The sequence below is a fragment of the Gracilinanus agilis genome, chromosome 4 (assembly GCF_016433145.1).
Source record: "Gracilinanus agilis isolate LMUSP501 chromosome 4, AgileGrace, whole genome shotgun sequence".
Taxonomy (NCBI): Eukaryota; Metazoa; Chordata; class Mammalia; order Didelphimorphia; family Didelphidae; genus Gracilinanus; species Gracilinanus agilis.
This window is the reverse complement of record NC_058133.1, coordinates 490,183,164-490,207,711: the sequence shown is the minus strand read 5'-3', so window position 1 is coordinate 490,207,711 and position 24,548 is coordinate 490,183,164. Positions and strand designations below refer to the sequence as shown.

The following is a 24,548-nucleotide window of genomic DNA, read 5'->3' as shown; positions in this document are numbered from 1 at the left end:
AGGAACTCTGCTGTGAATCCTTCCTAAAACAGCCCCTAATTTATTGGGTTGATTTTGATTTTTCAAACATTTCCGGACAGGTAGAGTAGTGTTAAAGTAAGCGAAGGCTAGATTTATGATTTCTCTGTATTTAATGTTTCGTTTCTGGTATGCCCGCGTTTCTAATGAAGCAGAGCGGTCGAGGCTGGAGGTCCAGTGAGATCAGGGCGAGCGGACCAAGTCCACTTTTGCTGGAGTGAACTTTCCGGGGGGTTGGGGGGTGTCAGAACCTCTGTGCGACACATGCATCCTGAGCTGGCACTGGCACGAGGAATTTTTATTGTTAACAAGGCATTTCTGTGCTGGGAAAATGCACAAGCATTGCTAGAGTTCAGGGTCTCGGGAGCCCCCCCGCAGTCGAGTCTGCGCATGACCGGAAGTCGCTCCTCCCACCTTTGACTCCTCGGGTCCCGGAGCATGTTGGGAACTGTAGTCTATGGGGAGCTCCATGTTCCGGGCCTTGGGGAGTCGGGTCCCGTTCCGGAAGAACACTGGCGGTGGCTGCGTAGCGTCGTATCCAGGTGACAGACAGGTCCGCCCCCTTTTCCCGACCCCCTCCCTTCCCTTCCCCGCCCCAGTCCCCCTCCCTTTTCCCCAAGTCCCGCCTCGGCCCTTGCTTTTGCGCTCTCCGGGAAGCTCCGCCCCTTTCCCCGCCCGCACCCACCCAGAAGCCTCCGTGCACCCAAGGCCCGCCTCTTTACGGAAGCCGAGCCGGAAGAGAAACAAAACATCAGGCAAGAAAGACGCCCTCGGGACCTGCTGTCCACCTGCCTGCTTGCGGGTCTGCAAGGCCCTGCTGGCCCGGCTGGGCGAGGGGAGAGGGGCGTGGGGATAACGGCTGCGGGGCTTGGGGAGGCTCCGGTCGCGGCTCATCGAGGGCTCCCATCCCTGTCACAGGCCCCCGGGCCGCCGTGGCCATGGACCCGCCGGTCAAAAAGATGAGGCACCTCAAGAGGATCAGGTGAGGGGCGCGGGCGGGGCGAGAGGGTCTCCCCTTCCCTCAGGGCCCAGCGAACCGGCGGAGCCCTGCCGCTGTAGTCCTCTCTGGCACCGCCGTGTGGGTGTGGGGGGAGTGGCAAGCGTGGGCCCTCCTCTCCCTCTTTTCCCTCCCCCTCATCTTCCCCTTCCCCGGGGGCCCTACGAGCCCTGTGGGAGGGATCCTTGCTGGTCCTGACATGTGGGTGTGTGATTACCCCCCTCTCCTCTCCCTTTTTCCCCTCCCCTTCCCCTCCCTTCTCACCACCGCCCTAAGAAGTGGATAGGTATGGGGCATGCACCCTGAACCCCATTTTACAGATGGGGAAACTGAGGACCCGAGCTACTCCCACACGTTTGGCAAGGGTCCGAAGTCGGCCTACCTCTCCAGCCTGGGGCCGCCCCCGCGAGGTCTGCGGAGCCCCTTTGTCTTCCCCGGGAGTTTTATCGCGAATTCTAGAAGACCCAGTGTCATCCCCAAAGTTTCCTCCAGCTTTGGACTGGCCCCAATCCTGCCCAACCCCGCAGGGATCTTCGGAACACCGTTAGGGGAGCCTGGTTCGAAAGCTCCAGCTCCTGGTCCTAATCGCTCGTCTGGGAAATCAAGGGTTTGTTTGTCACCGAGCCCCCTGGGAAGAGGCAGCTGGAAGAGAGTATACAGACCCTGGTGGCAGGGCCCCCTGAGATCTGGGCCAGAGAAAAAAGTCCAGAGGGCTGGAAGAAAAGGAGCCGGAGTGTGGACCTGCCACTGGGATGGACGCCAGGGGGAGTTCTTTAGCCAGTGGCCCAAGTTTGGCCTACCCTGACCACACGGGGAAACTTTCTTTTGAGGCTTTCTTCTGCCTTGGAACCAATACTTAGTATTGATTCTAAGGCAGAAGGTAAGGGTTTAAAAAAAAAAAAAAAAGGATCAATACTGTGTATTAGTTTCAAGGCAGAAGAGTGGTAAAGGCTAGGCAGTGGAGTTTAAGTGACTTACCCAGAATCACACAGCTAGGAGACTTATTTGAGGTCAGATTTGAACCCAGTATTTCCCATCTCTAGACCAGGTTCTATACCTAGCTGCCTCCTCAGCAACACTTTTTAATGCATTTTCATCACAGCAGTATGGTCAAACATTTGAAAAATTACTACATATGTGTGCAGTATACTATAGTAAGGCATGGAAGCTTTTATATGGATTTGCATATCAGGGATCCTTTACAATAAATCTGTAAGCCTGTCTTCTCTTCCAAAGGGTCTTAGCCCATAGTTTATACCTGGAGTCAGAAACTGATGTTGATACAAGTCCTGTTTCTGCCATTTCCTGGCTGTATGACCCTGTGACAAGGCATTTAGCTTCTCCCTGTGTCCATTTTTCTTGAGCTGTAAAAATTGTATTTTCCTTGAAAACCTTCAAGGAAAGACTTTTAGAAATCATGAAGTACCAACAAATTTGAATTGCTCTCATTCCCCTAAGAAACTTTGTTTGCCTCCCTGCCTGCCTTATATTATACTCAGCATAATATGGAGCTCAGTGACCATGTTTCAGTGACAGGTCTGTAGTGGGCTTCTGATGTCCTTCCCTTGCCTCTAGTTCCTCCCAAGCCTCAGAGGAGGAAACCCAGAAATCCTCTAGGATTTGGAGAGGGGGCATTCCATTGCCCCTCCCTGGATATGTTGGGGCTAGGGTAGTACTTAGCAAGTGCCTTTACCCAAAGTGGGGAGGAGTAGAAAGTTCTTTCATCTGACTCTCAGAGAAAATTCCAGATATACCAAAAACTGGTGGTCACATGTTTCTTCTTATCATTTTCAAAGACTTAGCAGGACTGGCTGTTAAGTCTCTTAAGAAATGCTACGTTGTTTATTGGTTTTAGTCTCTCAGGACTTTTCCTGAGTAGTGGCAGCTGGGCCTTAGGTGTTCCTGGGGATTTTGGTTCTTTCAGGGACTTATAAGTGACCACTCTGTGGCAAAGTGGCTGGGTATACTCATGGAGAAAGGAGATGGCTTGTGTTTTTTGCCTGACTCTGAGACCCCCCTGCTCTCCCGGGATCGCTCTGCCAGTGTAAGTAGTACCAGCTCTGTTGGTCGAGCACTCCTCCAGCAGCAAGTGGTACAACTTCTCACCTGTGTGGAAGACATCAGCTCGGATGAAGAGATCTATGAAGAGATGGCTCGTACACTGGATAAGGCTTTCCTGCTCTGGAGGAAAAGGCTAAAGGAGAAATATCTGCAATTCAGGTCTCATTTTTCTCCCCAGTCAGATGTCAAAGCTTTCCATCTCCTATTCTATCCTCCTAACACCTCCATTCCCCCAGAAGGACAACTTATCGAAGGTCAGGGCTTCTTCCTGTTCTCTGACTTCTCATGGTCTGTGGCCTCATTTAGCTTTCATCTACAGGATGCATGTCGTAACCTGGAATGTGGCATGTGCAACACCCCCAACCAACCTCAATGACTTGCTTCTGCTAAACAATGAATGTGAGAACATCGACATGTATGTCATTGGGTAAGTTTCTGTTAGGGATTACTCATGCACTTCATCCTGAAATCAAGTAAACCTGGGAGTCAGGGTGGGATGGCAAAGGACAGTGAGCCTCCAGAGCCCCACTGTCCCATTTGTCCATGTGTTTCCACCTTTGGTCTTCTTAGGAGTCCAACTAGCATGTTCCTTGCCCTGGGTCCCCTCCAGCAAGGGGGGGATATTTCAAGTGGGAAGATTCAGGGCTCCTCCTAGCCATTGCTGGGTTTTGGTAAGGATAGGGTAAAATTTCATGGCAAAGACAGTGACCACTGGGATGGTCAGCTTACAGGAAATGAAGTCTGGCATCATCAATTACATTTCGGAGTTGGCGTTTGAAGACCCCTGGAGCAAGTTCTTAATGGATGTGCTTGCCCCTCTGGGTTATATCAAGGTAACTGCTGAGTGATCCTGGGATTCGGCTCTGGGAAGGAGGGAAATAAACTTGGAGTGTTAATGCTCCTCACTTTTCCTTTGCCTACTCCCCAGCTAGTTTTGAGGTAATGAGCTGGGAAGATCTGTTTCTGGCAGAGGCCCCAGGAAACCTGGTCAGACCCCTTTCCCCCTCCACTTTGCTTCTTTCAGTAGAGAAGCAGCCTAAGGGTTATTCTGGGCCCCTGTTTTTTCCCTCCTAGCTCCCTCATTTCTGTCACCTGGCCCAGATTGAGGCACTTCCATCTCTCCGTCTCCCTGTTGACTGCCACAGATATGGCATGCCAGCAGGGCCAACCACAGACTTCTCTTGACTCTTCCAAGTTGGGGACCATTCCTGGACAGTCAAACTGCTTGGGGCTGGACACCAAAGCAGGGCTACCCTCCCCCTGCCCTGCCTTCCCCCTGTTACACTAGGGCCAAAGCTTATGGGCTGTGCTTTGCGGCTTCTCCCTCCAGGGGAGGGAGGCCAGTATTGTCAAGGGTCATCAGCTATTTCTGTCTCTTCAGCTTAAAAAACACTTCCTTTTCCTCTGGGCATCCTCTGAAAGCTTTTGTCCTCACTAGTGGCAGGAGGAGGCACTGACTCTGAATGGATGTCTTGCCTCCTGCCATCTACCCCCACCCCCAGAAGTGGTCTCTGTATCTCTGGGAGTTGGGTGGGTGGGGAAAGAGACAAAAAAGGGACCATGCTTGCTGCAGTGGCATCTGAGAATTGCTGTTTGGGTGGGACTTGTGACTCCAGTGAACCAGGGATGGGCCCCTTAATGCCTTTTCTCCCCTTCCCTGGCTACATCTTTTGTACTGTTCCTGTTTTAAACTCTAGACTTCCCTCACTCCCCTGGTCCTCTGCTGCCTCAATGGCTGTTCAGTGTTGCCCAAGTTTATCTCAGTGGGTACCAGCAAAATCCACAAGTCAGTTTGACATTTTGATTTTAGAAGAATTAGGAGAATTCCAGGATTAGGCCTCAGATAACTCTTTTTTTGGTTTGTTTTTTTAGACCCTTATCTTCCATTTTGGAACCAATACTGTATATTGGTTCTAAGGCAGAAGATCAATAAAGGCTAGGCATTGGGGGTTAAGTGGCACAGGATCACACAGCTAGGAAGGGTCTGAGGCCAGATTTGAACACAGGACCTCCAGTCTCTAGACCTATCTATCCACTGAGCCACCTAGCTGCCCCAGCATTCAGATACTCTTGACCCACTTGGTGTTTCTGCCCATCACAGATTTCCTTCTCTGATACCAGTCCTCCAATCCTTCTGACTTGTGCACCAGTGGCTTGCCCTGCAGGCCAGAGCAGGGACCATGCCAGGGCCAGCATACTAGGGCCATATCATATTCCAGGACACTGGTCAGCCCAGAGCAGGGCTAGGGATTTAACTCTAGGTCTTAGCAGACCCTTGAGGGAATCAGAGGGCAGTTAAGCTAAACTGAGAGCCCCTGGTTCTTCCCCAAGTACAGGATGACCTTCCACTCATCTCACCTCAAGGTTCCCCTGATCCATATCAGAATCTCCTTATTCTCCTCCTACTGATTGTCCATTTCTCCAGAAAGAAAACTTGAGCTGTGGCCTACTAGCCTAAGAGTTTGGTGGAATTTCAGTTTTCTAGCCTGGGTCTGCTGTTTGGGCTGCTGGATGGTTCTCTAGATCCATCCCCACCCCACAGTAGTTCCTTAAGAATCACACTTGAGGCTATCCCCCTTCCAGTGAAGCCAATGCACTGTGCCATCTACTAGCCACAGGGTGGAGCTGCTTCCTACCTTCTCTCACTTCTCTATTCCACACCCCCACACCTCCCCCCCCCAAAAAAGTTGGGGCTTCTTGGGCTCTCCCATCCTCAAACTGACAGTAACTTGGTAAGAGCAGTTCTAAGGAAATGACTTCACCCCACTGCATTCTAATCACTGACTTCTGAAGGAGATAGGGAGGTCAACCTGGGTGGGCCAGGCTCCAGTGAGGAAGATGTGGGAAATACCCCACCTTCAGATTGCCTTGGTCAAGAGATGGGAAAGAGCCAGTCTGAGCCCTGGAGCAGGAATTGGGCCCCCTACACACACACACACACACACACACACACACACACACACACACACACACACACACACACGAGAAAGTGGGTAGGAGCTCCTTCTGAATGCTGAGGTTCATCACCCTCAGATCTCCTAATTTCTCCACTTCCCTCTTCCTACTAACTCAGTTATACTCACTGTTTTTGCCCGTTTCTTTCAGTCGAAAGGTAAAAGTTCCCCCTGAGGTCTCGTTCCTCTGATCACTGTCTCATCTATTTTCAACATGTCTGTGTCTGTCCCTGCCCTGCCCTGAGTTACCTGCAAGGAGGCCTTTGTCCTAGGACACCCACCCATGTCTCCACTCATCCAGGAAGGAGTGGCTGCCATTGGGATGAAGCCAAGCTACAGAGCTGCCAGGAGCTTTAGGATTAAGCTGGAAACATCCCAGACCATAATAGATTGTTCACTGGTTCCCATCCATCCTTGAGTTCGATCTGTCACATGCGCCTCACACCAGAATTGTTGAAGATTCTCCTGAACAATTGACTTATAATTGGGTATCTGAACTCCCACTCATTCTTGAGGTTTGCCCACTTTGACTTGTTTTCCTCTTCCAGTCTCCCTGAGCCCAGAGATCAAGTTTCATAATTCCTGGAAGGCCCAGGGACATGTTCCCGCCCAGGGGATTTCCTCCTTCAGCTGGGAGTTGAGTGCTCTGGAAATGGTCACTGAGAGGAGGTTTGGGGCCTCTGCTTTAATATAGCTGCTTTTTGGGAGGGAGGAAGGGAGGGAGCCTCGCCTTCTCAGACCCTCCATATTGGCATATTTTAGCTGTACTCTTTCCCCCAACCTAGCTAGGACACTGATAGTTCCCATTTGACCTTGTGTCTCTTCAACTTTTAGCAGTTGCTCCCTGGCCTCCTGGACTACTTCATATTTAACTTCCCCTACACCCAATCACCTCCAGACTTTACATTTAAGGAACCCTAAGTAAAAGTTTCCTTCTATTCCCCGCTTCCATGGCCCTGTTCTTCTGCCAGAGCTGGGATCTCCAGGAACATCAGAGATTCTCAGGAGCCTAGATATATAATGTAAGGATGAGGAGAAGAACCCCTTAACATAGGTCAGGGAGCCTCTAAGAAAAATGGCAGCTACAACCAAGGATTCTCTGACTGGGATTTGGCAGAAATGGAATAGAGTCATTATTCTCCATTCAGGGATAGGTTCAGATACTCATTGTTGTTGAAAGGGTTTCTTAACCTATTCCCTCTCCCAGTTCTTAAGAGAATGAGCTCACAGGCTCAGGGTAGACCCCTGGAGGCTGGTAGGTACACAGTGAATAGAGTACCAAGTCTGGAGCCAGAGGACTTGGGTTCACACCTGGCCTCAGATGCTTCCTAGCTACATGTCCCTGGCAAGTCTCTTAACCCCAATTGTCTAGCCCAGTGATGGCAAACTTTTTAGAGATGGAGTACCAGGCCCCACCCCCCAGACTGAGGGCTACATGGGCTCCTCCCCCAGAGACCACGTGCGATGCTCCCCCTTACCTTACACAGGAGAGGAAGGAAATACTCCCATTGGGCTGCTGGGCAGAGGGCTGGGTGAAGTGAGGAATGACCTCAGTTAGTGTAGCAAGGGGAAGGGGAGCGGCCCAGCACTCTGTACCCCTCTAGCTCTGCCACTATGAGCTACCCACCTTATCCCCTGTGCACTCCCTTTGGGCTGCTGGGCAGAGTGGTGGGGGATGGGAAAAAATGTCATCTGCCTTTCTAGAAATGAACTCTGGGGGGGTGGGGAGCTGGGTGCCCACACCTGTGCCATAGGTTCACCATCACTGGCCTACCCCTTCTATCTTAGAGTTATTACTAAGACAGAAAGTAAGGGTTATTTAAAACAAACAAAAAACAGTAAGCCAATCTTGATGAATCTAGAAACCAGGCATTGTAGTCTTTATCTCAAAGCTAGTGAATGGAAGAGAGTTCAGGGGTCTAAGAGGGAAGCTGGAAGCACTAGAATGTGTCCCGCGAGCCATCTGAAATAATGTGCCCCCCTTCCCCTGTCCCATAGGTGACCTCCATAAGAATGCAGGGACTTCTCCTACTGGTCTTTGTCAAGCGCCTGCATGTGCCCTTCATTTCTGACATCTATACCAACTACACTCGAACTGGCCTCTATGGTTACTGGGTAAGGCCGAGTAGGGTTTGGTCCGAGGGCTGCACGACTGGGTAAAAAATGTAAAAGAGATTTTATAGCAAAGCAGATAAACTGGGCTTTTGGTAGAATCAGAGTGAGAAGAATTTGCCAGGTCCTTTCCAGAGCCTCCAGAATATTGTAGATCCTCAGAGAGTTTGTTTTTGAGATAGTGGACTAGCCTGTGTGTGGGTGGAGAGCTTTCCAATGGGGTGAGGGATGGAGTTCTGCCTTCCTTCTGCTGTCTCCCCTCTGGGACAGAATCAGGTGAGATTAAAGGTGAACAGATAGGCAGCTACTCTCACCCTTCTACCCTGACAGGGGAACAAAGGGGGAGTCTCCATCAGCCTTCGGATATATGGCTATGCCATCTGTTTCCTCAACTGCCACCTGCCAGCCCATTTAACCAACAATGACCAGCGGCTCAGTGACTTTGACAAGATCCTGGAAATGCAGAGCTTTGAGAATGACAACATCCCTAACATCCTGGACAATGAGTGAGTGGGAAGGAAGCCACTGGCTGGGTCCCTGCACTCTCCTCAGTTTACCCCATTCCCCTAAACTGTGGCTAGTCCCTGCACCCACCTCCCAGAGCTTTTTGCCCCTTTGTCTATAGAGAAAGGGCTCCATTTCTTCTGATCTCCTTTCCCTGAAGTGGGGTCCTATTTTGGTTGCCCCTCCCTCCTTGGCTGAGTCCTCTCTTCTTCCTCAGTGGTAGCCATGAGTAGGGCTAGGCTCTCCTTCTGGGCTGTAAATGCTTCAAGTCCAACACTTGAGTCTCCTGGCATGAAGCTGCCTAAATTTACCCAGCTTCCATTTGGGCCTTGCTGAGTGACTAGCTATGACAGGGAAATAATGATCTCTCTATCTTGTCTCATTTAGTCATTTCCCTCCATATTGATGATAGCTTGAGCTGGCACCTCTAGTGATGTCCACAGGTTCCATTTTGATGATACTCATTTTGGCTTTTTCTCTGAAGCCTCATCTTGTGGTTTGGTGACCTCAACTTTCGTATTGAAGAGTTCGGGTTATGTTTTATCCAAGAATCCATCCGAAAAGGGCTCTACAACATCCTCTGGAAGAAGGATCAGGTACTGAATAAGGGAAAAAAGCGTTTCCTTGGGCTCTAAACCTGGGGTAGGGTCAGTCTGAAGGTGTTGTCCAAGAAATCCTCAGTTTTTCCCTGTCACCCTTATTCCCAAGATTGACCCTTGGGAATTTCTACCCAGTCTTAGGTGCATGAGATTGACCACCATGTGCTCCCCAGTTACTTTAAGAATTGTCTGGCTGAGCCTTCCTGCCCCAACTAAATCTGATGTGTCATCTGTGAGAGCTGGGCAGGCTCTTCACTCCACTGGCATCAGGCTACTTCAGATGCTGTCATTTCTGTCTCCCCTGCCCTGTGTTCTTCTGACTCCAAATACCTGGTTTCTGAGCTGACATCCCTTTTCCCTTTGACCTCTGCCAAGGCCTCTTAAGTGAATATTCTTTCTATAGGGCATGATTCCCCTTATTTGGGGGATTGCCCTGAGAACGTGGTCTTCCTTTCTGAGACAGGTAAACTGTTTGTTCCCAGGAAGACATCCAGAACCTCATCAGCTGCTTTTATCTAGGGCAGTAGGTTGAAAGAGACATGACAAAGGAAGAAGTGGGAGCACTTGAGAAATTTTGTCCCTTCCTTGGCAGGGGATCAAATAATATCTTTAAAGTGATAACAGAGAAAACCTGAGGTTGAATACTCTCTCCCCCACTACTCTGCAAGCCACATCTAGGCATCCCCTCTAATCGCATACTGAAGCTTTGGTGCTCAGCCATTGCCCAGTTTTCTGCATCCTTTCAGCTCAGCCATGTGGCAATGAGGCATCATCTTCTCTCTGTAGCTCAACATGATTAAGAAGTGCGATTCACTGCTCCAACAGTTCCAGGAGGGCCCTCTGCTCTTCAAGCCAACCTTTAAATTTGACATCAACTCAGAAGAATATGATTCCAGGTGAGGGGTCAAAGGCAGAACTAGCCAACCAAAAGAAGACCCAGGGAGGTATTGTGTAGGGTAGAGGAGAACTAGCTGGGAAGAAATGAGGATGCTTGGAGGAGGGGACTAGGGAATCTAGGATGTTGAATGTGGAAAGCAAGGGATCGAAGCAGCAGCTCCAAAAAAGAACTTTCAAAGGAGCAGGAATAGAAACAATTGTCATATTTCTGGAGCTTTGCTTCTTTCCCATCTTGTAAGGCAATGGTCACATAGGAGCATAAAGAATTGTCCCAGATTTATCCACATGGAGAAGTGGAAGTTGAGAGAGGTTAGTGATATGCAAAGGTCCTCTCCTTCTACACAAGAGTAGGGAGGAGAGACTGATGAGACTGTAAGCTCAGTCTTCTCTCCAAGGGAAAAGTGTGCCAAGCAAGGAAACAGTTCCAAGTTGCATGTAGCTCATCTGGCCACCAGCCTTCCTAGGAATCAGTGAAAAAGTAATCCCTGGAAGTGGGAGCTTAGACCAGTGACCATTGTTGAACCTTCTCCTTGTTGCCTGACCTGGTGCCTTCTAGATACTTACAAAGTAAGTATAAGAATAAGAAGCTGGTCCAGAATACTATGTATCAGTCAGTTTTTTGAAAGCATATGTTGCAATCATGCTATCAGATAAGACAAAAGTTAAAATTTACAACATCAAGAGAAGGTGAGTGGAGAAACTACATTTTACTTAAAGGCATAACAAAGAAATATTAAATTTGTGCACTAAATGAAAGAATTTAAATTCACAAAGGAAAAACTAATTGGATTGCAAAAAGACATCAGGACCATAATTGTAGGAGACTTTAATGTTCCTCTTTCAGAACTTGATAAATCAAACAGAAACATAAGCATAAAAGGAAACTGTAAAAGTGATTAAACAGGCTTAGACAAATTAGATTTGAAAATCTTATGGAATTCTCTGAAAGGGAACAGTAAAAAATATACGTATTTCTCAGCAGTGGCTTGTTACTTTAAAAAAAATAGACCACATGCAAAGGTACAGAGAAATTATAAAGTTAAAAAAGGCAATAAGAGACTAACTCCCAAAGGAGATGAAGTTCATCTCACTTAAGGAGGGACACTAATTTTATGAAGTAGTGTCTAGAGGCATGAAAATGTTGACTTTTTTCCACCCAGAGGCATCCTGGTATAGTAGAATGAACACTGAATTTGATGTTAGAAAAGATCCTGGGACAACCAGGTGGCTCACTGGGTAGAGATCCTGCCATGGAGATAGGAGATCCTGGGTTTAAGTGTGGCTTCAGACACTTCCTAAGCAAGTTACTGAATGTCCATTACCTAACCCTTGCCACTCTTCTGCTTCAGAACTGATACTTAGTATTGATTCTAAGATAGAAGGTAAGGTTTTAAAAAAAAAAAAAAAGATCCTGGATTTGAGTTTTGACTTTAATCAATAGGACAGGTCATTTCCCTGCTCTGAGCTCAAGAATAATAACATTGCAGCATTGTCGTGAAGATCAAATCAAATGTAAGATATGTCTGAAGGAATCAGTCAGAGATGTTTGTTATTACCCTAAAGCCTCCTCTGACCCTCTCTAAGTGGGAGTCCCATGTGTCTGTGTGCTTCAGGTAGTGCTGGTCTGGGGTACAGCAGCATCCCAATTAGTGCAGAGGTGTTGTACCTGGACCTTCAGTTTCTAACTACCAATTTTTAGGCAGAGCTTCTCATTGTGACTATATCAGCAGGTTCCTAGCCTTCTTTAAAGAAAAGGGTGGCAGAGTCCCCGCCAGGCTTGTCAGAAGCCTGAGCCCCAGCTCAGAAGGCAGGAAGGCAGTAAGTTGGGTGTGAGCACAGTATGACTCCCATAACAGGTCAGAGCCCCTTCCCAGGTTTGGGTAGGTCCACAAATATCACAGGGAATGGAAGCTGGTCAAGGGTGGGGAGCAGGCCATCACAAGAGAAAGAATGGTAGAACTTGCCTGGCAGTCTGTAAGGTAAGGAACAGGCAGGTGCAGGGGACCCTCTGCAGTCAGAGCCAAGAGACACCTTGTGTCTGGAAGGACCACCCCCTCACCCCACCCAAGAAGGAAGAGGGGTCAATCCAGTCATGTAGGCTGAGATTTTCCCTTTCATAGAACTAAAGAGGAAGGATGAAAGAAGACTTTGTGAAGCAGCCAATCTAATGGTACACACCAAACCTGATCCCCAAAGGTGAAAGCCATGGAGATAACCACAGACTTTTACAAATCCTCATCATAGTTCAGAATATTGTAGTTCAGTGCTGAGGATCTATGAGAACAAATGGCCAACTAGAAGCCTGGGATAAAGGGTGGGAGGCCAGTGTTAAGGAAGGATGGGTATGAAGCAGAGATTGGCTGCAGGAGAATAGAACACAACTTTGCAGAAAGAAAGAAGAGCATCCTAGTCCATCAGCAGCATTTATCAAACTTGGAGGACCGGAGCCTGGACTATGGCAGGGAGGATGTGTATAAAATGGCTTAGAGAGGAAAGGAGGAAAGAAAAGCCTTTGAGGAGCCTGGGTAGCAGATTGCCCTGACTGAGGGGAGACCTGAGGTGCCAGGATAATGACAGGCAGCTAGCCTGGAGGGAGGAGGGAAGAAGGGGAGCCACTGGAGAGTATTAGGGCATAGATTAGTTAGATTTTGTTACAGAAGGCAGGAAGAGGCAATGTGGTTTTCTTAGCAGAAGAATGACTATGGAAAGATTAATGCTTTTATTTAAGACCCATTCCTTCCTCATTCCCAAAGACAGAAGACAACTGACATTTTTAAGCAGAATCCATCTCAAGTGAGAAGTGATGACATTTTCAGACACTAGAACTGATCTAATTGTTACATTTGGCCAATAAATTGGACTTTGGGATTTTCTAACAATTGAAAGGGAAAAAAACATGCAGAATAGATATCTCATATTTTTAGACAAGAGAAGTACTTTCATCTACAGAAATAAAATTCTTCCTGGAGCTAAACTTGAGCATGAATTCATTGCATGGCTTCTGCAAAAGATTAATTACCAAGTTGGAAGGGAGTGCCCACTATATGCCCAGCAACTTTCTAGTTTCTTGTTGCTATGTATAGTATGAGGATGAAGAAGGGAAAGGAAAGCTAAGCCGTCTTTATAAATATACATATAAAAATTCATTTTTAGTCTTTTTAAATTTTGACTACCAGATCCTTTCCTTCCCATCCCTTTCCCACTCACTGAGGAGCAAACCATATTATATCAGTTTTACTTGTGTGAAGTCATACAAAATATATTTCCATATTAGCCATATTGCAAAAGAATAATAAAGCCAAAAAACCAACAAGAAAATTTTACTTCAATTTGTACTCTTGAGTTCATCAGTTCTCTCTTTGGTGGTGGAGAGCATTTTTTCATCATGTGCCCTTTGAAATTGTTTTAGATCATTGTATTAATCAGAGTAGCCTAGTTTTTCACAGTTGAGCATTGTTACAACATTGCTGTTACTGTGCATTGATCTCCTAGTTCTTGGCACTTCATTTTGTTTCAGTTCATATAGGTCTTACCATGTTTTTCTGAAACCACCCCTTGTCCTTTTTTAGAGCACAATAGTAGTCTATCACAAGCTTATGCCACAAACTTGTTCAGCAGTTCCCCAACTGATGGGCATTCCATCATTTTCCAATTCCTTGCCACCATAAAAGAAGCTGCAATAAATATTTTGGTATGTATAGGACCTTTTTCTTTGATCCAGTTAGGGTACAGACCTACTAGTTTTATTGCTAGATTAAAGGTTATCAGTTTTATAGCTCTTAGGGCATGTCTGTAATATTCTCCATAATGGTTGGATCAATTCACTACTCCACCAACAGTTCATTAATGTATCTATTTTCCCTTATCCTCTCTAACACTGATTATTTCCAATAGGTGTGAAGTTGTTTTAATTTGTCTTTCTTTAATCAATAGTGATCTAGAGCATGTTTTCATGACTATATATAGCTTGAATTTCTTCTGAAAACTGCCTGTTCATATCCTTTAACTATAAATTTATCAATGGGGAATGGCTCCTATTTTTATAAATTTGATTCTATTCCCTATATACTTGAGAAATGAGGTCTTTATTAGAGAAACTTGCTGTAAAATGTTTTAATACTGGGACAACTAGGTAGCACAGTGAATAGAGCACCAGTGTGGTGTCAGGAGGACCTGGTTTCAAATCTGGCTTCAGATACTTTCTAACTGGGACACTGGGCAAGTCATTTAAGCCCAGCTGCCTACCCCTTGCCACTCTTTTGTCTTAGAAATCACACTAAGACAAAAGATAAAGTGGTTTGTTTTTTTCATATTACTTCATTTTCTATAGTACCTTTTAGCAAAATTTGTCCCATTCAGCCTCTTCCTTCCCATTTCTCCCAATGCATCATTCTTTCTCACTCCTACTTTATTGACTCATACTGCTGCCCTCTGTCTATGCTGGTTTCTTCTAACTGCCCTAATAAAGATGAAACTCTTTTAAGAGTTACATGTATCAATTCCATATAGGAATGTAAACAGTTTAATTCCATTGAGTCCCTTATAATTACTCTTTTATGTTTGCCTTTTTATACTTCTCTTGAGTCTTGTATTTGAGAATCAGATTTTCTATTCAGCTCTGTACTTGGAAGACCTCTATTTCATTAAATATCCATTTTTTCTCCTGAAGGATTATATTCAGTTTTGCTGGGTAACTTATTCTTGGTTGTAATCCTAGCTCCTTTGCCCTCTGTAATATCATATTCTAAGTTCTCTGCTCCTTTAATGTGGAAGCTGCTAAATCATGTGTGATCCTGACTATGGCTTCTTGACATTTGAATTGTTTCTTTTTGGTTGTTTGCAATGTTTTCTCCTTGACTTTGGAACACAATAATTTGGCTATTATATTCTTGAGAGTTTTCATTGTGGGATCTCTTTGAGGAAGTGATTGATAAATTCTTTCAATTTCTATTTTACCTTCTGGATCTAAGATAATGGGATAGTTTTCCCTTATAACTATTTTGAAATAGGATATGTAGGCACTTTTTCTGATCATGGCTTTCAAATAGTTCAATAATTCTTTTTTTTATTTTAACCCATACCTTCTGTCTTGGAGTCAATACTGTGTAGTGGTTCCAAGGCAGGAGAGCATTAATAGCTAGGTGATAGAGATTGAATGATGACTTGCCCAGAGTCACATAGCTAGGAAGTGTCTGATGCCAGATTTGAATCCAGGTCCTCCCTTATCCAGGCCTGGCTCTCAATCCACTGAACTACCTAGCTGCCCCCTAGTCAAATAATTCTTAAATGGTTTTCTCCATCTATTTTCTAGGTCAGGTATTGATCCAGTGAAATATTTCACATTTTTTTTCATTCTTTTTATTTTATTATATTGTTTCTTAATATTTCATGGAGTCAGTAGCTTCTACTTGCCCAATTCAAATTTTTAAGGAATCACTTTTCTTCAATGGGCTTTTGTAACTTTTTTCTCATTTGGCCTAATGGCTTTTTTTTTTTTAAACCCTTACCTTCTGTCTTAGTATTAATTCTAAGGCAGAAGAACAGTAAGGGCTAGGCAATTGGGGATAAGTGACTTGCCCAGCATTACACAGCTAGCAAGTCTCAGGCCAGATTTAAACCCAAGTCCTGACCCCAGCCCTAGTGTTCTATCTCCTATGGTACCCCACTGCTCCACTAGTTTTCTTTTAAAGGAATTCTTTTCTTCAGTATTTTTTGTGCCCCCTACCAAGTTATTGAATCTCTTTTCATAATTTTCTTGCATCATTCTCTTTCTTTTCCCAATTTTTCCCCTACTAGGGGCAGAGCCAAGATGGCAGTTTAGTAGCAGTGAAAGCCAAAACCACTCCAAACCAGTCTTTAAAAACCACAAAAGGACAGAAGCCAATTTTCTCCCTACCATTCTTATTTCTTTCTTTGAGTCTAGAATTCTCGTTGCTTAATAATTATTTAAAATAGAGGGGGGGAAATGGCCCTTGAAGGGGATAGTCATGGAGATAGCAGTATGACAACTATGAATACTTTCTCCAATCTGTACAACCCTAGAAGGATTGGCTTGTAGTCTCCATTTCCATTTTGAACCTTACTCACCCAGCCTAAGAGAGGGAAACCATGAAGGGTAAAGGTCCTGAGGCTGATATTTTGTAGAGGCGGTGGGTGATGCAAAGAATTGGAGGCAGGGAGGAGGTTTACTTCCTTTGGGCTACTTGAGTAAATTGTCTAAAGGAATAAATCAATCAGAGCATTTATTAAGGATCTCTTCTATGTCAGACATTGAGCTAAGGACCAGGGATAAAAACAAGTGAAATAATCCTTGTCTTCAAAGGGCCTGTGAGAAAGATAGTATAAACCACAGAGTGCTTCAGAAATTTAGGGAAAATGAAAAATCAGTGTAGCTAAAATTAAAAGAGAAGTAGTTAGGAACAGCTGGATAGCTCAGTGGAAAGAGCCCCAGAGCTGGAGTGAAGAGGTCCTACGTTCAAATCTGACTTAAGACACGTCCTAGTTGTGTGACCCTGGGCAAATCACCTAACTCCAATTGCCTAGCCTTATTGCTTTTATTGATTCTACTACAGAAGATAAAGGTTTTAAAGAAATAGAAAAGAAGCAGGCAAGTGATTTTAAAAAATGCAAAACTTTGCACTGTTTCTCTGATAAAGGCCTCATAGCTCAATTACATAGAGAACTAATCTAAAGTTAAAATATTAAGAACTATTCCCCATTTGATAGTCAAAGGATATAATTGTTTTCAAAGGAACAAAACCAAGCCATCAATAGCCATAGGAAAAAATGCTCTAAAACACTGAAAATTAGAGAAATGCAAATAAAAACTATTCTTATATATCACTTCACACCTCTCAGATTGGCAAAGTCAACAAAAATGAAAATGACAAATTCTCAAGGGGCTACGGAAAAACAGAGACATTAGTGAATTGCTGGTGGATCCATGAACTGGTCCAGCCATTCTGGAAAACAATTTGGAACTATTTCCTCATAACTATTCAACTGAGTATAATCTTTGATTATTCACAATAACACTATTAGATCTATGCCCCAAAGAGATAAAAGAGGAAAAGGGTCTAGATGCACAACAATATTTTTAGCAACCATTTTTGTGGTGGCAAAAAAGAAAATTGGAAACCGAAGGGATTCCCCTTAAACGGGACATGGCTGAACAAATTGTCTTTAAATTCAATGAAATATTTTTATAGTTTTAAGAAATGATGAAGAATTGCATGAAAGCACTGGTATAATTTATCCCAGACTATTTACTGCCTCAGGGAAAGGGCAGGAGGAGAAAATCTGAATCCTAAAATGTCAGAAAACAATGGTCCAAAATTGTTTCTACATATAACTGAAAAAAATAAGTAAAATTTTAAAAAATGATATGAGGTTGATTGTAGAAAAGCCTGGGAAGTCATGTATGAATTGATACAAAGGGAAGTGGGAAGAACCAAAAGAAAAAATCATGCAGTAATAATATTGTAAAAACAATTTTGAAAGACTTATAAACTCCAATGAATAAAAAAACCAACCAGGATTTCAGAGAATTCATGATGAAACAGGCTGCTACCCACTTCCTGATGAAGAGGAAAAGGACCCAAAGGGCAGATTGAAGCCTGCATGGAGTTGGTTTTTTTGGACTTGGCCAGTGCAGAAATGTATTTCCTTTGACAACATATATTTGTATCTGATTTTGTTTTTCTTGTTTTCTCTGTATGAGGAGTTAGAGAGAAGGGTGAGACAAAGAGAGTGCAGACCTACCTAAAAATGAAATTGAATTTTTTAAAAGTCTTAGAGTAGTTTTAAGTTACAAAAGCTTAAAATTGTGTTAAGATTTTTGGTCCATTCTGAATAAGTATGTCCAGAATAAAAGTAAGGTGATTTTTGGAGTGATGACTCCTATAGTAGGAGGGAGGGGTCAAGAAAATCCTATAGTAGGAGGGAGGGGTCAAGAAAAGCCTGTACAGGACACTTCAACTTTGAAGGAAACTATACATTCTAAGAGAGAGGGAAAGAGAGAAAGATAGACATGGATGACAGGGAGTGCTGAAGTATGGACGTGGGAGATGGGGTGCCACGGTTGAAGAACATTAAGGCCAGTTTCCTTGAACCATGAAGCACATGAAGAGGAGTAAAGAGTAATAAGACTGGGAAGGTCAGTTTGAGTTAAGTAGAGAAGGACTTGAAATGCCAAGCAGGAAAAAAAAAATCGTTTTGGTGCTAGCAGTAATAAAGTGTTACTAAAGTTAACAGGGGAATGATGCGATTAGACCTGTTTGGTCTAACTTTAGTCACTTTGACAGCTATATGGAGGATAGATTGGAGAGGAGAGAGACTGGAGGCAAGGAGACCAGTTGGGAGGCTGCTGCAATAGGTTAGAAGAAAGATAATGAAGACCTGAATTAGCAGTTTAGTTGTGTGAGAAGAGAAAAAGGGAGGTAGCATCAACAAGACTTGGCAACTAATTGGATATGTGTAATGAGGAAGAGTGAAGATTCAAGGATCACAAATCCAGGAAGGATGACAGTGCCCATGACAGAAACTCCAAGGTTACGAAGAATGATGAGTTAGCAGGGAAAGAGTGAAGTTAATGAGTTCTGTTTTGGATTGGTTGGGTTTGAAATGCCTGTGAGGACATCCAGATGGAAATTCCAAAAATGGAACTGGATCTCAGGAGAGAGAGTAGGACTGAATATATAAATCTGGGAGTAATCTGTAGAGATGGGATTGTTGAAACCAGGATGACCAAGAGATAGGGAAAAGAGAGAAGATGACCCAAAACATGAGTTGGATTGTATTGGGATGTATTCACAATTAAGGGATGGCATATGGATGCTATTCTAATAAAGGGGACATAAAGGAATTAGAGAGGAACCTTGAGAAAACAGAGTAATAGAAACTCAGAGCAAAAATTACTCAGAAAGAGCAAGTGGGCAACAGTCAAGTGTTGTAAAGAAGGCCACAAGAATTTAATGATGAAAAGCTCATTAGCAGGGGGCAGCCAAGAAACTCGGTAGATAGAGCACCAAGGCCCAGAGATAGGAGGCCCTGGATTCAAATCTTGCCTCAAACACTTCCTAGCTGTGTTACTCTGGGCAAGACATTTAACCTCCATTGCCTAGGGCTTACTGCTCTTCTGTCTTAGAACCTATACAGGGTAATAATTCTAAGATGGAAGATAAAGAACTCATTAGCAACTATGAAAAAAGCAAAGTGATGAGGTTAGATACTAAGTTGCAAAGAGTCGAAAAGTGAGAAGAGAATGTGGAAGCAGTGAGTATAGATTTACTTTTTGACTTTCTTATATTTTTTAATTATAATTTTTTTGACATTTTGCACTTCAGATTTTTTCTAACCTCCCCCCCTTTGAGGTGGTAAATGGTCTGTTATAGGTTATATGATGTAGTATGGATTTCCATATTCCCCATGCCATGATAGAGGACACATTTCACATACAATAAAAAACTCATGAAGGAAATAAAAGGAAGGACGGCATGCTTTGATTTACACTCAGGCTCCAATATTTCCTTCTTTGACTGTGGTTAGCATTTTTTATCATAAGTCCCTTGTGGTTATCTTGGAACCTTGTTCTGCTGATAATGATTTAGTCCTCCATGGTTGTTTATGGTACAATATTTTTGTTACTGTATATAATGTTTTCCTGGTTCTGCTCACTTCACTTAGCATCAGTTCATATAAGTCTTTCCAGGATTTTCTGCACTTATCCTGAGAATAACTTTTTTTAAGAGTTTGGCTGTGAAACAGAAGAGAGATAGAAGAGATGTAAAGAAGAGAGATTGAAGATTAGGGGTGGAGTGTGATTGTGTAGGTCATCTGTCTACAAGGGGAGATTGAGGAGAGGGAACCAAGGGTAAGTGCAAATCTTGGCCTTATCAGGGAGAATCATTATAGAGTAAAAGGGAGAGAACAGGAGATGATGTCTAGGGCTTTTGAGATAGAGAAGATAGCCCATAAAGACTGATCTCTGTTTTCTCTATAAAGTAGAAATTGAAGACCTTTACTAAGAAGGTCAGGGAAAAGGGAGAAGGAGAAGAAAACCTTAAGCTTCAAGGACCGTTCCAGGCCCTCATGTCACTCTGGGCCAGCCCTTGATGGGGATGCTCACCAGTACTAGCAGGATGACTCCTCTCTGGGACTAATCTTTACTCTTGGGTATAATGGATGTTGCTTTGGTTTAAAAGGCAGAGATTTTGGAATTACTTACCAATGATTTCTGAGTCAGAATCTTTGAAATCTTAGGATTCCATTGATGGGCAATGTAATTTCAACATGGGATCTTTATACCTGATGATCCCTGGCATTAGGGGCTCTTACTAACTCTAGTCAACATAATTGGGATGGTCTAGCATTTTACTCCTGCTGTTGTCACCCTTGACTCCTCCTTATCCTCCCTTTCTCCTTCTTCCTTATGAGTTCAGTGAGAAAAAGCGCAAACCAGCGTGGACTGACCGAATCCTTTGGAGGCTGAATCAAAAGCTCCAGAATAAATGTGACAACTTAACAGAACCTGAGCGCTTCTTCTCTCTGGTATTGAAGAATTACCAAAGCTATATGCAGTATAAAGTCAGTGACCATAAGCCAGTCACGGGGACCTTTGAAATGGAGGTGAGCTTCCTGCTCCTGTACAGCCTAGACCAAGCCCAATGTCTTCAAGCCCAATAGAAACCCCAAAGAAATGGGCAAAGGGAGCTGGCTGTTGTTTTTCCTCCCGTCCTCCTTGCAGATCCAACAGGCCATTAACATTTGTTAACTGTTCTGTGAAGGAGGTCTTCTTCCTCTTGGGCCTAAGCCAACCCTCCCAAGTGTCTGTAGGAGCCTCCCTTGTCCTAATCACCTTCAGGTTGTTCTTGATTCCATAAGTGCCAATCAGGCTCTCATGCCTGTCCCAGTAGAAGAGTTTTAATTATTTTAATCTGCCCTCAAAGCCAGGCCTCTTCCCCTTCTGTGAAAAGTAAAGTCCCCTAGGCATCAAGGTGGCTAAGTGGACAGAGAGCCACTGGATATAAGTAGGTCCTGGGTTCCAATATGACCTCACATACTTCCTAGCTGTGTGACCCTGGGCAAGTCTTTTAATCCCAGTTGCCTAACCCTTGCCACTTTTCAGTTTAGGAATTGATACTATGGGGGGCAGCTGGGTGGCCCAGTGGATTGAGCACCAGGCCCAGAGACTGGAGGTCCTGGGTTTAAATATGGCCTTAAATATGGCTTCTTAGCTGTATGACTCTGGGCAAGTCACTTAAGCTCCATTGCCTAGTCCTTCCCGCTCTGCTGTCCTGGAACCAAATACACAGTATTGATTCTAAGATGGAAGGGAAGGATTTTATTGGGGGGGAGGGGGAGCATAGAATTGATGCTAAGAGAAAAGGTAAGGGTTTAAAAAAGAAAAGAAAAATAAAGTTCTCCAACAACTTTACTTGCTCTTCTCTGGAAAAATGGAAGCAATTAAGACCATAGTCTTCCCCCCACTCCCTAGGTCCTCTTGTGCCCTGGTGCTTCTTGCCTACCCAGTTGTCCCTCTGTTTTCTCAGAGGACTGCCTCCTCTTTCCATCCCCCAGACTGCATGGCTTTTCTCTTTTGAAGGTGGCATTTTTCCTAGTAAAACAGCTGAGAGTAAGCCCCTGGGCCTCCTTTGCAGGGCCTGGTCAGATGGTTTCTTCTCACCTTCATAGCCAGTTCCTGTGACACCCCCACCATTGGTGCCCTCTGCTGCTCCATGCCCCAATGGGGGGAGAACCTTGTCAGGAAGAGTTCAACCCTATCCCCCAGGTTAGGAGGATGCTTAATGACCACAGCTTCGCTCCTGTCATGTCCAGCTGAAGTCCCTAGTGCTAACCACACCAATCACCCTGATTCCTGAGGGCCGGTGGATCACGCCTTATGATCTGGTGGTCAGCTATAACCGGAGTCCTGACTTCAAAAGCAGCAGCTGGGACTGGATTGGCCTCCACAAGGTAACAAGGTGGGACTGGGGGTTGCTGCCCACCCACAGAGATGTTTTTCCAGGGCCTCTATCCCTTTTTAGACTCAGGACCTTGGAGCATTGGGGGTCAGAGGGAAGGCCCTGTCCATACCTACATCCAGTGCAAACTATGGACCCTCAAGCAGCCCCACTGGGCATCCAGCATTTGCCATGGCTTGTCCTGACCAGCCAAGCCATGGGCTCCTTTGTCTGTGTCACTGGTCTTAGGCCTGGATTAACCCCAGCTCTGTGTCTTGGCTTCCAGGTCGTGATCCGCCACTTGAAGGACTGTGTGACTTATGCCTGGGTCAAGGACAACCTGGTATCCTCAGAAAAAGGCCTTTACCAGGTATCCACCACTACCCCCATGCCCATTCAGGAGCTGGTTGGCCCTATAGAGAGACCTTGGCCCATGAGCAAGCTGGTCTCTCTACCCAGGACCCTGCTTCCTCCCCACATGCCTGGAATGGGTTCAAATGCTGCTCAGCTGGCAGGAGTTACTGAGCAAACCCTTCCCTTAGAGGCACCCGGGGGTCCAAGAGCCAGAGACTTTCCTTGAAAGCCTGGGAACTAGAGTAGCAAATGGGGAAGTGTCCAGGCCTCCAGCAGACACTGCATTCCCTCTCTGCTTCCTTCTTCCAGGTATATATCAATGCTAGCGGTTTCCCAGAGGAAGGGGGAGAGTTTCTTCTCAGTTACTATAGTAGCAACCTGAAGGCTATAGTGGGACTGAGTGAACCCTTCCAGGTAAGAGCTGATTCTGTCCTGGAGCTGCCCAGAAAGGAGAGAGGGGTTCATCTGGGGTCCAGTGAGAGGTGATGGCTCATGGTGTTTCCAGAGCTTGGGGAAAAGCAGCCACTCTGAGAGGTGGGCAGGTGGGTAGGATGGGGCAGAATGGTCTTTTCCCCCCAAGCACTTACTCACCATTTCATCTCTCCTCCCAGCTCTGTAGAAATAACCTGACTCCAGAAGACTGGAGAGAAAAGAAAGGCGATCCACTGATGTACTGAGCCAGGATGAATGCCTCACAGCTCTCCCCCTGTCCTCCTCGGGCCCCACCATGACTGCTGTTTGTGGGTCCAGCTCTCCCGAGATAAGGGCAGGCCGTGCAGAACAGCCCACCTGCCTCCCCTCCACACCTCCTGGTTCCCCATCCAGAACTGGGATTAACCATTTTAATAGAGGTTTCAGTTACCAGGATATGGATGAGGCCAGCCAGTCCACCTGCCATGGAGACTCAAGCACAGTCAACCGAGTGACGGGGGATTCTTTTATGCTCTCCTCCTTCCTTTCCTGGCCTCCTCCCCACCCTGCCCCTTAACCCAGCTAGGGCCAGTTGCCTTCACAATGCCCTCAGTGGGGCTGCCAGCCACATGCCCCAGCTGGCACCTGCCCCACATTCCTATGGCTCCATCTCCAGGACTCTGGCTAGCAGGGATGGAGACATACATTTGTACAGGATCCTCTAACCAGTTGGCAGCAGCCTTCCAAGTTTTAGGAGGAATCTTGGAATCTTGGCAGCATATTCCCTCCTCCAGTGGCAGGGCAGGGGTGGCATAGTGATGGATATGTCCCAATGTGCCCTTCAGCATGGATAATTAGTGTAACTTTGGTATAGTAGCGGATTGCTGAGTATCTTTTCAAGGGGGTTCTGGATCAGGAAATCCTTTAGCATTGAGACACAACCTGAGGTCATTGGTGGGGGGGGGTCCCAATTCTGATGCCTCCTGCTTATGGCTGAGAGACAGCTGGGGCTTCAACCTTCCCTCTTAGTGGGGTTGAATGGACAAGGAGGAACTCTTAAGAGTTGCTGCCCTGAGCCCTGTGACCCTACCTTTTTCCAGCTTTCTGAGTGATACTTCACCCCAACAATTAAGCCTCACAGGCCAATTCACATAGCATCATTGTATTATGAGTTACTAGCCCACAGGAAATGATTTGGGGACCCCTCATGGACTGGGCAAGCTGATAGTTAAGGTCTTCTGGGGATCTTTAGAAAACATTCCTCTCTAGGTACCATCTTAAAATTTTGGAGTGGTCCTGTAGCTCCACCCTCAACATTGGGGATGTCAGTGGCACCTTTTCTTTAACTCCCCACTCTGCCTTAGAGTCATAGGAAGGAACATCTCAGGGAGCCCACTTTGTGTAACATCACTATAGTTCTTTCCTCCCTCCTTCCTGAAGGCCCACAGAGGGGGTGGATTCCATGAACACAGAGCTCCACTCTCTACATAGAAGCTCACTGAGGGGTGCTCCAGGCCAGTAGCTGCTCCACATTTCTCCTTTGGAAGCCTCAAATGTCAACAACTCCCCTTGCTTCTGTTGTCCTTGCCCTGGCTCCCCAGGGAAATTTTGCTGCTGAGCCCAGCGACTTCAGTCTGTGCATCTGTGTCTGTTACATTTGAGAATAGAGATGTGGCTTTTA

At 45.5% G+C, this 24,548-nt stretch overlaps 1 protein-coding gene across 1 annotated transcript; it reads left to right on the top strand.

The window, feature by feature from the left end:
- Positions 1–882: 882 nt before the first annotated feature.
- Positions 883–24,548, top strand: INPP5K (inositol polyphosphate-5-phosphatase K). Its single transcript, XM_044672943.1, has 12 exons — positions 883–1,000; positions 3,396–3,503; positions 3,801–3,909; positions 8,029–8,145; positions 8,473–8,648; positions 9,131–9,242; positions 10,032–10,141; positions 20,582–20,768; positions 21,978–22,115; positions 22,389–22,472; positions 22,766–22,870; positions 23,068–24,548. The coding sequence occupies exons 1-12, from the start codon at positions 957–959 to the stop codon at positions 23,131–23,133; spliced, it is 1,356 nt and encodes a 451-aa protein (XP_044528878.1). The 5' UTR covers positions 883–956; the 3' UTR covers positions 23,134–24,548.

Bases quoted from the DNA above. Each gene is read 5' to 3' on its own strand.
- INPP5K (XM_044672943.1), top strand. From the start codon at position 957: ATGGACCCGCCGGTCAAAAAGATGAGGCACCTCAAGAGGATCAG. The intron at 8,146-8,472 runs GTAAGGCCGAGT...CTACCCTGACAG, and splicing joins CTGGCCTCTATGGTTACTGG to GGGAACAAAGGGGGAGTCTC. The intron at 22,473-22,765 runs GTATCCACCACT...TCCTTCTTCCAG, and splicing joins CAGAAAAAGGCCTTTACCAG to GTATATATCAATGCTAGCGG.